Raw genomic sequence first — 15,589 nt, forward strand, 5'->3', positions numbered from 1 at the left:
TTGAAAAGAAATCAAATATAAAAGTTGGAGGGAGGGTGGAGGCTGCTAAAAGAGGAAGGAGGAGGTGGGGTTAAGGGGGTTAAAACAAAGGCCCTTTCTTTCAAAGTAGGTTTCCTGGTTTATTCCCCTGCCCAGCGGTCCCTAAATGGTCAAAGAGGGTGTTAAAAGAGTCTCGGCTTCCCTCCTTGCTCTGCTGCGCTGGCTATTGCCCACCTGCTCACAACTGCTTCCAAGTCAAGGGGGATGTTGAGGGAAAAATGCCCCCCTATTGAATTTAGCCTTCTTAAAGTCAAAATCAATGAGACTGCCTCTGAAACTGATTAATTTACCAGGTGATGGGCTTACGATGTTAGTTGGGCCTATGATTTTCCAGCACAAAATTCCAACTGAGGTGCAATTCAAAATGCAACAGAACTAGAATTATTATGGGGCTCTGAAAAATAATTTATTTTGGAATTCTATAAAAGGAAACTGATTTTTGCTATCCCTGTGACTGCTGTATTCATATTAAAGAGCCATAAAAAATATATAAATATTTCTGTTGATATGCGTAGTGAAATCTCGTATGTCCTGTTGGACCAGAACTCAGCTTTATGGCACTTACTCTCGTTGTTCTCTCCTGACTAGAACCTTGCTTGTGTTTTATTAAAATCTCATGTGTACGTCGCTTTGGATAAAAGCGTCTGCCAAATGGGAAATTGTAAATTGTAATTGTAATTGAAATCTATGGTCTCATTATACTATTCCAAACGTAAAAACCATACCAGAGCACAGAGAAGACACAGTAAATCATGAGCATTTAGCTATACTAGGTATACAGTGTAGTAATACTTAATATAATATATGTAAAATAAGCAGCAAGGTGGGACGAGTGATTATTGTCAGTAGTAATGAACAGGCACTGTAGTAGCCACCCATGACGATGCGGGCTGGGTCCTTCTTGCCCAGAAAGATGGCGGCATCCATGCTGTGCAAGAGGGCAGCAATATTTTGTTGGACTTTGAAGGGGGTTTCATCGTTAAAAACAGTTGTTCCTGCAACCTCGCAATGTGGGCTTCTACTGCAGATCGCAACCTATAACCCTAAACCCTTAAAACTAGACCTTCATAAACCATTTATTCCAGACAAGGACAGCGAGGAAACGCCGGAGTGGCAGAAGACGGCCAAGTATGACCGCAAGCTTTACGGGAGATACGGCTCTGCCTCGGGGATCGACCCTGCGACCCTGTGGCCCTCTCCCGACCAGCTGGAAGAGATTATTGCAGATGAGAAAGAATGGCATCCTCCGCTACAGGTGATGCTGAAGAACATCGCGGCAAAGGAGAAGGAGGAGACTGAAAAACGACTTGCAAAGTAAGTAGCTAACGTTAAATAGCTAGCCCCTATTATCGGACAGCTAGTCCAGGTTAGCTAAACATGCTAACGTTAACCCCAACAATTCGTTTCATTGTCGAGCTGCTGTCAAGTGTGTATTCTCCCTCTTTCCTGATCTATTTAAACACACACACACACACACACAGAGTCAACTTGTGTCTATGTACCACTCTCTGTAGCTCCATAACCATGTCTACCAGTTTTGGTATTGTTAACAGTCACCACATACAGCTAATTCCTCAGCTAGCTTTACATTTTGTAGGCTACTCATTTCCCCATAACAATTGAATTGCTATTGAATTTGCTATTCCCCTTGTGCCTTTGGTCATTTATTATAACCCGTCCTACATGGAGCCGTAGTAAGGTAGATACTTTATGTCACGTTTGTTATGTTTGGAGTCAGTAGCATATTATCATACACGAACAGTAAGACAACAGTCCCCCTCATGAATGATGCAGTGTCCCTCTGGGCCAATCGGTAACGAGTATGTCATCTTGTTTGGATCTGTAGGTAATCGTAGCTTCCTTTGGAGCCATCCAATGTAATTTTTAAAATGTTGAAAGGCAGTGGTGACGCTCCCCCAAGCTCTGTCAACAGCTTTTTTTTTTTTTTTTTTGGCCGTTTTTGCATTGACTTGATAGTATAGAATGTAGAGTGACAGCAAAGAAAGCAAAAGTCTTAGGCTGGATTTGAACCCTGTTACATGCAGTGTGCCTCAGCCAGCTGAACCACCAGAGAGGCCCAACCAGTGTGTCTTTGAAAATGGTAGAATGCAGCGGTGAGATGTACAACTATAACAGACGATTTCTATAACAACTATAAGAGACGGACCATAGGAAGTAATAACAAGCGTAACTAATCAATTTTAAAAGTGCCTAAAGATATATTCTTTGGAAGACATGGATTCAGTATAAATATACAGATAGAAATTGGCACCTGCTTGTGCTCAGCCTTCTCCTTGCTCTAGCTGTACTTACACTGTGCATGACGAACTGGTTAACATCCCTAATCCTAATTTTTTCCTTTTCCGTTGCAGAGAGAAGCTAATAGCAGCCAACATGGCCAAGATGCCCAAGATGATTGCTGACTGGCGCAGAGAAAAACGCGAGTCTAAAGTGAAGCAGAAAGAGGAGAAGGCCCGCCGTACAAAGATGCTGGCTGAGGCCCGGGAGCGTTTTGGCTACGCACTGGACCCCCGCAGCGCCAAGTTCTTGGAAATGGTTGCTGAAATTGAAAAGGAGGAGAAGAAAAAGAAGAAAATAATAAAACGCAGACTGAAAGAGGAGCAATCAGCAGCCCCTGCTGCTCCTCCTGTTGCCTCTTCGTAGTCTTGGACTCACTCATTTTGAATTAATGGACATAATTATCTATTAGAACTGGGTCAAACAGTATTTGCAAATACTTTTTATGGTTTGTTTTGGCCTACTGATAGCCAGGTGGGTGGGTTTTGCTGCATAAGACAATACAATGAGACAATTATAGCGCACTATCTGAAAATCAATGTAGAACCCTTGTTTGTGAATAACTTACTTGACACTGTGTAAATTGTCCTGATGCAGTAAACTATCATCTTTTCTCCAGGTAGGTGGAAACAAATGTCAAGACTTATTTGCCAATACCCTTCAACCCATGTCTGTTATGCATTTTGCAAATGTGTGTATTTGTTAAACTGTCCTCTCCATGTCTTCAAACTCAACATTGTTCTTCCTATACAAACCAAACAGTCATTTAGCCATCAGTGTAATAAATGAACCTCTGTACAGACCACTTGTCCACATCGTTTCAAACAGCATGTTCTACCGTTTTGTCTACCAAAATATAAGTATGTCAAAATTATCAGATGACAAACAACTGTTATTTCTGGTGCCATTTAAGAGAGAAACACATTGTGGATGTTAATATGTAGAATTTATTTACGCAAAATAATTTTTGTACAGTCAGTAAAAACAGTAGTCTGGAAAGTGCATACGCCAATCCATGTATGCCTATACAAACAATGAATATGAATTAATGCAAAGACTCCCAAAAAAGTGAGTTTAGAACAACAGTAAACAGCTGCTGCATACATTTTACATTATATGAGAATACTGACTGCTGACAGATGGAAACTCAAGCCAGTAAACTATGGTAAGTAGCTGTTGTTTTTTAAGGACAATTTTGTGTCGGGGGTATCTTTAACAGCAAATACTCGAACATTTTAACACCTTATAAGATTCCTCATTCCAAAACACCTCTCTACAGCACAGTAAACTAAACACACTCAGTTATGCAATAATCATGTACAGTATAATAAAACCATTAATATACATTTCATAGGGATAAAGGCCATTCAGAGTGGCGTTCAATCAATTGTTGATTAAGATTTAGTGTTCCTTCATTTTCAATGTAAACATGAATAAAAACATTGTCCATAAAACGATGGCTATATATATACTCAAGTCTGTGTAAACCAATGAATGGCAGTGAAGTTAACAGCTCCAACCCCATTGAACACCTTCATCCTCTTGGAAGCCAATCAGGGAAGGAGAGGGTCTTGCACTATTGTCCAGCGGTGTGTCAGCGCAGACAGTGACACAAAATGACTGAATGGGGATATTGGAGTATATTGGAGTACCTGAACACAGCAATAAAGACAGAGTCTGTGTGAGCACTAAACACAGAGGGGAAGGGAGGGTCCAGTGTGTGCAGCCTCGTCCGTCATGAGGAAATGTGTTGCCTTATAGATGGGTGATCTCCTCCTGGTCCCCGGGGTCGGCCTTGAGCTTGGCGAGAGCAGCATGCACCCTGAACTGCGTACGAGACTCCATGGAGTATTCTTTGTAGTTGTTTCTGAAAGGTGAAACAGCACAGAAACATTGTAAGAGAAAAGAGATGCTATACCCCCATGTAAGTTAGTATTAGGGTTAGACCGATATACGTGGCCGATATTGGCCTTTTATTAAATATTGGATATCAACCAGTCGGTGGAGGTTCCTCCCTGACTACAGCTACACACACTCTTTTTTTTTTTGCACATTTTATTGATTCATTGAATTGTTCAATAATGTTTTTTGTTGTTCTTCATTTAATCTGTCCCATAACTTCCCTGCCATTGAATAGATGCGGTGGGCCACCCTGCCTCGAAGAGCTGCTAACCCTAACAAAATGAATTTGTATGGGCTTCAATGGAGTTTTAGTGTCACATGATGGTCTAAATGCTGTTTCAGAGGCTTTTCCATCCTGTCAAGAATAATATTCTAGGGGGAAACACAAAATATTGTCCATTGGCAGCTTCAATACAAAAATTTTGGTATCAGCTTGTAACAGTTGAACCCTAGTTAGTATATAATTTTTTTTGTTTAAGACAGCCTATTAGAACTATATGTTGATAGGCAGAGAGCCACCTCTACTTGGACCTGGTCCTGCTCCTATATTAGCTATCGTTCTTTTACTTGGCGTTTCTCTATTAAACATACATAAATATACAGATTGTTAGATCTATTGCACTAGTCACTGTGGAGAAGAGCATCAGCTGTGTGGCTAAAATGTAAATGAAAATGTATAGGACAAGGCCCACTGACTTATTCTACCTTATCTTTACTTTACTTGTTGCTTTGTTTTCCCTTTGTTGGGTTTTTATTGCAACTGTTGCTCTTCCTATCTTTTATTTTATGGAAAGCACTTTGTAACTTTGTTTTGAAAAGTGCTATATAAATAAAGTTATTATTATCATCTTACTTTAACGATGTGACAGGGTTTGACTGCTTCTAAGACCTTGTATGAACAATGAAAGTGCAGTAAAGGGTAACTCACTTGGCCTTGTGTAGTAGTTTGACAGCCTCGTCCCTCCTGCCCTGGTCTATATAAAGCAGACTGAGCTCCAGCAGAGAGTTGGGCACCAGATAGTGGTCAAACTTGATCTTCTTTTCACTGCACACAGAGGATGATGGTGAATGACCTGTTTGAATCTACCCACTTATCAAATAAATACAGTATATTGCATGTAGGTCCATCTGCCATTAAAAAGACATTCCACATCTCCAGTAACGCTGTATAAACAATATAACAACATGAGCTGGGTTTTGTTTTCATAGATAAAGTAATGAACCTTTAAAACAGCCCAGTATGCTTGTATAGATGGTTCTCACAAGACTGACTTGAAGTCAAACTCTTCCTCCTTACATCAACAGACATGGCTTGGTCATAAGAAACGTCAGTGTGATTTCAACAAAGAGTACTCTGTCATCCTTCAGCTCCATGCAAATATTCGCAGTATGACTTGATGGGTGAGTTTAGAGGGTTTTATAATCTCTGAGCAAACATTACACCCATTGTTGATACATGCAGTTAAGAGTTGCCCTTAGAACTTTTCTTAATGAGTAAAGGATAGACATGAGAAAAAGCTGCAGTTAGGATTCTGAGCAAATACTACAAGTCTAAAGGCTTTTTTAGGAGGGTCTTGGACAACTTTTTAGGATTATTACTCCTATTGTTTGAACAGTGCTAATAGATGACAGCTGCATCCACTTTTTCCATGCAGACAGCCAAGGAAATAAGACGAAAATAGAAAATGAATGGATTTCTAGCAGCTGTTCTCTCAAGTTGCTTGCAGTGTGAACACATGGCTTGACTTCCCTCCGTTCCAAATGAATTAATCCTAGAGCTCACCTGGTGTACACCTTGTTGAAGCATTCCTCAGCTGCCTGGAACTGGCCCTGGTTCTTCAGACACAGACCCTTCAGCAGGTGGATCACACAGCGGTCATCCACTGAATACTCGTTGCCTGTGGAGGAGGAAGTGGACAGACACCATCAGCACCACCCAGGTCATAACGAATCCTCACAGCAGAGACATTTTCAGATTTTCAAGTGATCACATATTGTCCAAAGTTATGTTTTAGGCGATGTAGTTTGTCCTTTGTAATTCTGACTGCCTGGGACCTAGGTGGTGATGAGTTGTATTACCAGGAGACTCCAGCAGGGTGCGCTCTGCCTCCACCAATGTCTGCATCATGCCCTCAGTCAGCTCCGGTCGCTTGCTGATCATAGTGAAACCATTCCACATGTACATCATCTCCTATAATAAAGCATAATATGAGGGAAAAAACTATTAGAAGTTACTGTGAGTCAAACATACTGCCAGTGTGTGTGTGTGTGTGTTTGTGTGTGTAGCCTCACCAGCACTGGCACTGGCAGCCGGACCGGGCTGTGAGCCTTGTAGCGCCTGGCTTTGCGGATGGCAAACTTCTCAGTTGGAGGAGATTTCCCTGCTATCTTCTGCTTGAAGGTGGGCACCTGTCTGGAGGCACAAGAGTAAAGGCACATTTGGAAAGAAAGGGTGGTTAGTGTGAGAGTCCCTTAAAAGGGAAATATTAAATGTGGCATTGACTTCTTGTTCTAACTCTTCTTCTTCTGTCTGTGTTTCTAAGACACACTGTGGGACAACTGTGGGTGTGTTTACCTAAAGAGCACTACCTCATCTTCCCCAAAAGGCCTGGCCTCATCCCGAGGCAGCATGCTGAGGTAAGCAGCCTTCATATACACATACATAGCCTGAGAGAGAAAACAGAAGAGAGGATTCATTCATTTTGTCCAACTACACCATCCAGTTTCTTTTGGTGCCTCCAAGTGACAGATAGATTAACCACAACAAGAAACCACACAGTTTTGTATTAATTAGTCACTATACAGATCATCCAACTGGCTTCTGTTTTCCGAAAAGATATTAGGGGAGCAAGCGGTTCATTCTGGTCAGCTCTGGCCTAGTCTTGTGTTCTGTACCTTGGACCAGCGGCTCTCCTGGCTCAGCAGGTCTGCGTAGAAGTAGGCCATCTTCCACACTCGCTTGTAGGTGAAGCACCACATCAGCTCCCAGTAGCACATGTGGTGGAACTGCTTCCACGCCTGCTGGGCCTTGCAGCCGTCCTCAAAGAGGGCCACCGCCTGTTGGCACAGCCGCATTGTAACATTTTAACAGTACAATAAAGGATATCTGACCGTGACGACGCATTTGAGGAATTTTGCCTATAAAAGATTAACATTGGGAATTGGTCCAGTGGGTAAAACATGCCGCTAACACTACCAGGGTAAAGGAATTGATTCCTCCCTGGGACACCCATACCACTAACGCTTAGCACTTTACCCACACCTTACATTACACGCTGTAATGTAAGGCTCATGGAAAAATGTCCCAATCCCCCCAATTGGCTCATATTAAAAACATTACATGTACAGGAAATTAAACATTTGCCATCATTCTTTCAAGTCATGCTATTAAAACATTTTGTGAACCATACCTCATCAATGTTCCCCTTGATCTCCTCCGTCCTGCCTGCAAAGAAGAGGAATATCGCTCCCTGGATAGAAGAGAGAAAAATGATGGGTCATAAAATTTGAGTCTTAACCTCTAGTGTTGCTCAGTATGGAGTCTAGAAAATTAACCATCCTGTGCTCAGTTATGTAATATAACGTGCGTTAAGTTCCTATCAATCAGCAAGCACCCACATTGTATACTGATTATTCTTGATGGTGTTTAGCCAAGACGTTGTCAGCTTGTACCGGTACATGTTGTGTCATACAGTGTTGAGTTTGCTCTCTGGGCTGGGCAGGCATGTGGGTAAAAGGTGGAGTGGAGACAGGGATTGTGAATGTGGAAGCATGTGAGTGGAAGGAGCGATAGAGTGAAGGTGTGTGAGTGTAAGTCAAGCGGAGGAAGGATGGTGTGAGAGAGCGGAGGAGGTTAGTGGGTGCAGGAGGGATTGTGTGACGAGTGGAAGGTGGAGTGATCGAGTGCACCAGGTGAAATCTGAGTGGGAGAGTCAGGGGGTGTGGGAGGATTGACGTGGTAGAAGAAGAAAAGAAGGAATGGTGCGAAAGAGTGTGAGAAAGAGGAAAAGAAACACAATGTGAATGAAAGGAAAGGAGGGATTTATGAGAAAGTGTCGACGTAAGACGCAATGAAGGTGTGAAAAAGAATATTGAGAGAATAATGGCATGAGGAAGTGTAGGAGGCAGGTAGAGAGAAGGAAAGATTGAGTAAAAGAGTGGGGTCAAATTTGCAAATTTGGATATCTGATAATATCGAATATCGCGATACTTTGTAAATATCGCAATATTTTCAGCAGTATTGAATATTTTACCACTGAGTGAGTTATCTTCTAAATAGACAATCTTCAGTTCCACTCACCCGCGGGTAGCGGAGCCGGAAAGGCTTCAGCAGCTGCTCAGCATCAGCCACCTCTCCCTCACCTGTGCCTGAGAAGAGGAGGAAAATGAGGACATGAGATCATTTGTCATGCGAGTTTGTTCATAACAGTAGAATGTCACGGTAAAATTGGTTGCTATAAAGGTTGCTTTCACTTCAATTTCACTACATTTTTCATCCCCAAATGAATCGTACAGAATGCTTCCTTGGAGGGGAAAATAGGATCTGTGAAATTAAGTGAAAGGATCTTCTGATACGATCTGCATGATCTCAGATCCATATGATGTGTTTATGTTGTACAGTAATACCCAATATGAAAGTGAGAAAGGTGTGGTAGCAGAGCAGCAGCAGGGCGCACAGCATGGAGCGCAGGTTCATCGCTGTCGCACCGGCATGCAGCTGGGACAGACCGTATTCCTACACAGGACCACACATGGAAGAGTTACTGTGCTGGTCAGGGAGTGTGGGAGGGAAAGACTTCTGAATATATATGTGGAGGAAATTCATACTCATATCATACCTTGTCTCCAGAGAAGCCTGCGAACTCTAAGACTTTAAGTATCCGTGCAGGAAATAGGGAGAGAGTCTGGAAATAAAGAAGAATTGATAAACAAATTGATACACACATCTCATCAGCTAGTGGTGTTCCAGATTGCTTGTGTTTACGTACCAAGTTAAATGCCCCTATTCCAAATGCTATTCCTCCCTCTAAGTGGATGTGGCTGGGTCCTTTGAGGGAGCCATGAGACTGTATGTAGGTATGCAGCTCTCTGGGTGATAAAAGGCAATGATGTAAAGTAATTTGACAACACAATTCAGCATAATAGCATAATAGAGCATAATAACATCTGAATATGCAAAAAAGCATATCTAAATTCACTGGTAACAGCATGTATTCTTTACATAAAGTGTCCATTATTGTTTTAACAACTGTGGAAACTCTCTTGTACTAAGTAACTGTAAGTCAGATATGTATTTTCTATCAGTGCACATTCATATTACATGCCATTGCCACTAACTTTATATTCCTTAAGTTTATTCCCCGTCTTTCCTGTGGACTTACTTGTAAATCAGGTAACTGTTCCGTACTTTGATTCCTCCTTTGATAAAACTCACCATGTTCTCATCCTGCAAGAAAAATGAGAGGAAATAAAAAAAATATTTTATTAATAACTGAACTAGGACCATTAACAGAGACAGATTTATAATGCTGGACAGGAAAGTGGAGGGTTTTGAGCAAAAGGGGAGTAAAAGACATTTTTCAAATTTTACAGGGGAGCAAAAAAATTGCTTTTATATGACTGCATCTTTTTTATTCAAAGTATAATTTAGGAACACGTGATACTTTTAAAGAGATTAAGATTCAGAAAAATGATGTTCCATAAAAAACAATTTATTTTCTAAAAACTTAACTTCAAAAGTCAACTTTGAAATTCAGTATGTATCTAAAAACTCATTTGTGTCTTTTTTGCACCAACATACCAGTTCTTTTTGCATTGCATGTCTATGAGCTTAAGGCATAAATAACATAATTCAATGGTTCAATTGGTTAAACTCTGCTCCACAAATTAAAAGGTGGTTAAACAAGGTTTGGGTGGGCTTACCCTCCACTGCATCCCTGACTACAACTGACTCATAAGATATTACAGATGTTACTTATAATGAATTTAAGTGTGTCTTATAAACGTTCCTGACTAGTTTTCTATCAGACACTGTATGGCAATGCTAATAATGTATTATGATACCTTGTGTTGCTGTGGTTAGGCCAGATGTGCCCAGATACCCTTATCCAAGTTCTTAAATACAGTATGCAGATTGAAGACATAATTAGCTGTTTTTTTAATGTCAAGAATAGTGAGCAAATGATGGGTTAATTTATGCCATGAGTGTTTCAGAATAAACTACTCCAGTTAGCATGATAATAGCTTAATTTGCATTAACTTCAAAAATGCTAATTCTTAACACACCTTTGCTCTTATTCGTTCCATGAGAGGTTGTGCTTCTTCTGCAATTACACTTAAGAAAATCATCTCTACAGTCACATATCTTCTTTTGTGTGACATCTTAGTAACTTTCCTCTCAGATATTTTAAGTCTTTTGTTTTTTCCCCTTTGATTTAGTTTTGTTTATGATTACAAATGTGTTTGTTTGACCATCAGATAGAGCTCAACAAGAGCTTCCCAAATATATAATCATACTCATTTTTGGCACTTTTCACCCCTTTCGCACCAAACCCCCAATATATTCACTTGGATAAGAGATACTTGGATTAGAATTTTGACTTTATCTAAACCAAGAACCACAAATTTAAGATGACTGAGGTAACGCCATATTGTCATCAGGGGCTTTCCTAAGTCTTAAGTGGAAACTTTGGTGCATTGTTAAAATCATCTTGTGGTGTGTGTTCACAGAGCCTTGGAGGAAACACAAGAGAGGATATACAGTAGGTCTATAGTTCTGTCCTGGAATGAGGAAGTGTGTTACTGCACCTGTAGGAATGTGAGAGCAGCTCTTTGGAGTTGGCATTCAGCATAACACACTTCAGCATGGAGCTGCTCTGCAAACACACACACACGCGCGCACACACACACACACACACACACACACACACACACACACACACACAAACAGTCAATAAGACAAACTGCTCAGGTCAATAAGTATTAAAGGAAACATCCACCATCAGATACTCTTACATTGTTAGATATCATCAATGTATGACGGTGTACGTACTTTCCCTCAGCCTGCCTCATCTAGTTTTACTTCAGCTACTGATTTCCCAGAATGATTTTCAACAACCTCCAGAGAATGGGCCTGAACTTGTTGTATTCAGCTGTTGGCTTTATGTGTAGGTGGAGAGCGCAACTGCAATAGCGATAGTGGAGCGAGAGGTGTTCCATCAAGTCGCACCCCTTACTAAAATGCAACATGTCTTGTGGCTGCATTGCATTCTGGTCTATTGAGGCTACTGTCTGTGGATAAATTGGTCTCTCTGCCTCTTGACTGTATGATTGTTGAACATCGGTGTAAAAGAGTCTAGAAAGAAGCCCTCGCTCTGTGATTCTGAGGGACTGACACCAAAACCTGACGATTATTGTTGATAAACCTGACATTTTTTCTGCTATCAAACTTCAATGTAGCTGTGCTGGAAATAGACACATTTTTTTAACAGTGCTGAAGTGTTTTAGGGTGGATTGCTTCCTTTAATACGGCGAGAGTGACACATCTAAGCCCTTTACCTTCAGTGAGCGATTCCCCAGTTGACTTGTTATTCAAACTTGGGGATTTCCGTCGAAACCTGAAACATTGAAATCAAACCATCACATAACATCACTTCAGTATCAACTGAAGGCACAGTGTTATTAGTCCTGGTAAGATATTAACCACAATGTCTTGTGTGAGACAGTGATCATCAGACCGCCATCTCCACCAATCAAATGTGTGAATGTCTGACCAGCCGCTGTTATTGCTCCTCACATGCAAACAGAGTCAAATTCCAGCAGTGTCCGAGACCGGGCTACTTCCCATGCAAATGCGCTCATTTGCCTGTTACGGATCATGGATTGTGGAGCAATGGGTCAGTTGGAGGGTAAAGTGCTAAGTAAGGGGCTTTCATCCTTGTGTATAACACTGAAGACAACTCTCAAGCAGAGCTACTGATGAGAGGCTCCAGGATTGACTAGTTTTAAGGCATCAGTGTGCCACAAAGCTACATTTTGACTGCAATATGCTTGGAAAAGCTGATTTCAATCATGAATTGTGGATTTCTAGATCTCTAAGAATGTCTGAAGATCTACTGTCAAGATTAATAAATGATGATAAATGTCGTGATTCAACACTGAAATTCAGGAGAAACCCATACAAAAAACGATGTGAGATTTGAGATGTGATGTTTCTTATCCCGTCCTACTAAATAAGAGTGGGATGATCTATTTGGGACTAAATCATCTGTAGCGTCAGAGACCTCCTGACCTCTGACAGACCTCCTGGGCACTCTTCATGGTGTTCCCTGCGCTGCTGATGTCATCATGCTGGAAAGTCATCATGGCCTGCATTTCCAGCACTGTAGCGTAGATCAGAGCGTGGTACATGCTCTCACGGGCTCTGCATGGGAAACACGGGAGCACAGGATCAACGTCACGCACATCATATGTGAGCACACAGAGAGAGAGAGAGCAACTGTGTGACTAATACATGTTCCCCTCGCAAAAAAAGATAAGAGACCAGTAAATGCCTCGTTCCCTTTATTCTCCCTCTCCATATCTCCTCCGCCGTCCCGCTCTGCCTTGTGCGTAGTGTTTATTTTCCAGGGCTGCCGCTCTGTCGGGTGTCGAGCCAGTTAGGCCTTGGGCGTCAGCTTCAGCAAACACTTCATATCCTGGAGGACTGCAGCCTACCAGGGCCGGGCCGATGCCTCGGCTGACGGGAAGCGCAACACTTCACAGTTTACACCACAAAAAAAAAAAAACGTTCCTACACGACATAACACCACAGTCCAAACACTGCTGACATCACACTAAAACACACCGCTGATGTGCTAAAACCGAAGGCTTTAAGTAGATACCACAGGCTGGAGTTAAACAGTAAGAAGAGCCGGCTGAAAACCTGTAGAGCCACACACACACACACACAAGACTCGGGATATTATTAGTTATTCCGTTACCGTGGACGCAGCCTCTCCAGGCTCTCGTTGAAGTGGTTGTTGAGGAAGAGGTCCAGGGCCTCCATGCACTCGTCCAGACACTCCTTCAGGGTCATCTGTGAGGAGCTGACACACACACACACACACACTGCCAGTCAAACGTCTGGACACACCTGATTCAATATACTGTGTTTTTCATTCTCTTAAAGCCATTTTGATCTAAAGGCTTATGCTTAAATGCTTGAAAGGTGTTTTTTAAGACAGATATAAATAGTGAGGTTGACGCCTATGTATGAATTTCTTTCCAAAGCCTTTGCCTTTCCATCAAGGCAAAGGGCGGCTACTTTAAAGAATCTAAAATATAAGATAGTTTTGATTTGTTTAGCACTTTTTTGGTCACTGCATAATTCCATTTGTGTTATTTCTAGTTAGTTCTAGAATGTGGAAAATAGTAAAAAATAAAGAAAAATGCATGTGTCCAAACGTTTGACTGGTAGTGTACGTGCTTGAAATCATGCACATAAACAGAAATGCATGCAAGCACACATGCAAACACACAATGTTGTCATTGGCCTTTTAGTGCCTTATTGCCTGAGGATAAGGTGTATCTAGAGATCCTCCATCCATGCAGCTTTTCTGCTGGGATAAGACCTGAACTAAGACCGAGCTGAGTGCTGTGGGGGGCCCAGAGGTGAGGTAACACCGCTGCCTGCAGAGTCAACACTGTGCACACACAGGAACATGTGCTGCTCCACTGGGAACACACAGGGTCCATGTGTCGTCCAGGTAGGAGCAGGTTAACAGGCTGCAGCAATGTTAAAGATGCCTTTCAGTTTGCCTAGGGTTACATACGTCCAGATAGCTTTCCACTTATGCAAAGTGACAGGTCAGAGGGCTGAACTCGTGTAATACAGCACTGATATGATGACTTTAGTGCATCACCAGCTCCACACATGAAGTTACAGGATACAGCCTCCTTGAATCTGTCCTTTCTTATTATAAATTGTAATGAATTCTATCAAGAGTAGAGTTTGTTATCACTAAATCACTTTACATTATTTTAAGAGGAAGTAATAATGAATGAACAATAAACAGCAACTACTAATATAAGAAATAATAAACTAAAACTGCACGATTGGATTCAAATGAAAGAGGAAATAACATTTGATGATTTTGCACTGGCAAATTCTTTATATTTCTTTTCTTTCTTGTATTTTTACGGAGCCTGACTAAAATAATCTCACCAACTGACCCACAGAGCTGAGAAACAGGCATGTACATGTCAAAATTAATGTAGTCTTTCATTTCATGACACAGCAGCGGCGTAAGGAGACAGTAATTGAAAGTTTTAGTATGTCAATCATTTTCTTTAGTTGCCTACTTACTTCTCCGTCGCAGTTGCGTCTTTCCCATTGGACATGTTCTCTCTCCGGGCGGCGTGCCCAAACACCTGTCAGCAACTTAACAGCAGTACTGACAGAACAAGACAATACATTCACCGATATACTTCCACAACGAAACTTTTACATTGGATTGATAGATTTAAAAAAGTTCGCATTAAGTTTCTACAGACTTGGTAACTGGTTAAATTCACTTGAGGTGCTCAAAGGTAGAGAGAGGCGTTCATCTGCTGAGTGTCTGAGTGTGCGCAATGAGAGAGCAGCCTGACTCCTCCTCTGCAGCAGACAGCCGCTCCACTGCCACGCACACACAAAGCTCTGCTGCTCAGGAGAGGGCCATTAAAGTGATGCACGCTGAAATGGAAATCAGTTTGATTAGATCTGAGTTTTTGTTGTGTTTTATTAGTGTTTGTTTATTTAATATTTGGACTTCCAGTTTCACATCTGGAACAAAAGAGATGAGGCTGCCATTGTACCAATAGTTGTTATATGTAGTGATACTAGAGAGCAGCAGACACAAAAACACACTAAGGAATGTAGACTACAGGTTTGCCACTGACAATATCCTTTGTTTAAGGATGCCCATCACCACCTCCACCCCCATGCACGCACTGAGCTCCCTAGCTGGTCTCCGGGCCTCTTAGTAGCCTATATTGTAAACCGTGCAAGAGCAAATAAGGAGAACCCCAAAAGTAAATAGCGGTGAAATGAGTTCCATATAATGGCAACAAATAGTATTTCATGTTCCTTTCAAGTCTGAAAGATGCAGGTGTGACAATTGTGGTCCCACTTGAAAACACGGAATGATCAGACCTGAGAAACCAGCAGATGAACATAACCTAATTTAAGAACTGCTGATAAGTTCTGAACATCACAGGTGCTAAGACCACTCACCGCTCTGTGGATTGAGCCATGGTCTGACATGTGGACAGGAGCTGTAATCACAACATGCCAACTATAGTATGAGATTTAAAATCCTGGAAATGAATA

At 41.6% G+C, this 15,589-nt stretch overlaps 2 protein-coding genes across 2 annotated transcripts; one reads left to right on the top strand and one right to left on the bottom strand.

Annotated features, from left to right (window-relative positions):
* The first annotated feature begins 952 nt into the window (after positions 1–952).
* Positions 953–3,131, top strand: gadd45gip1 (growth arrest and DNA-damage-inducible, gamma interacting protein 1). Its single transcript, XM_071909698.2, has 2 exons — positions 953–1,353; positions 2,412–3,131. The coding sequence occupies exons 1-2, from the start codon at positions 953–955 to the stop codon at positions 2,701–2,703; spliced, it is 693 nt and encodes a 230-aa protein (XP_071765799.1). The 3' UTR covers positions 2,704–3,131.
* A 120-nt stretch (positions 3,132–3,251) lies between these two features.
* LOC139919840 (tetratricopeptide repeat protein 39A) lies at positions 3,252–14,826 on the bottom strand. The gene is made up of 18 exons (XM_071909697.2): positions 14,585–14,826; positions 13,221–13,325; positions 12,530–12,661; positions 11,797–11,855; positions 11,047–11,114; positions 9,621–9,685; positions 9,228–9,327; positions 9,078–9,143; positions 8,866–8,974; positions 8,540–8,607; positions 7,650–7,709; positions 7,135–7,296; positions 6,815–6,906; positions 6,532–6,652; positions 6,319–6,430; positions 6,023–6,137; positions 5,168–5,284; positions 3,252–4,204 (listed from the first exon to the last, which is right to left on the bottom strand). Exons 1-18 carry the CDS (start codon positions 14,617–14,619, stop codon positions 4,093–4,095), a joined length of 1,698 nt encoding a protein of 565 aa, XP_071765798.1. The 5' UTR covers positions 14,620–14,826; the 3' UTR covers positions 3,252–4,092.
* Positions 14,827–15,589: the final 763 nt, after the last annotated feature.

Source organism: Centroberyx gerrardi, chromosome 7 (assembly GCF_048128805.1).
Source record: "Centroberyx gerrardi isolate f3 chromosome 7, fCenGer3.hap1.cur.20231027, whole genome shotgun sequence".
NCBI lineage: Eukaryota > Metazoa > Chordata > Actinopteri > Beryciformes > Berycidae > Centroberyx > Centroberyx gerrardi.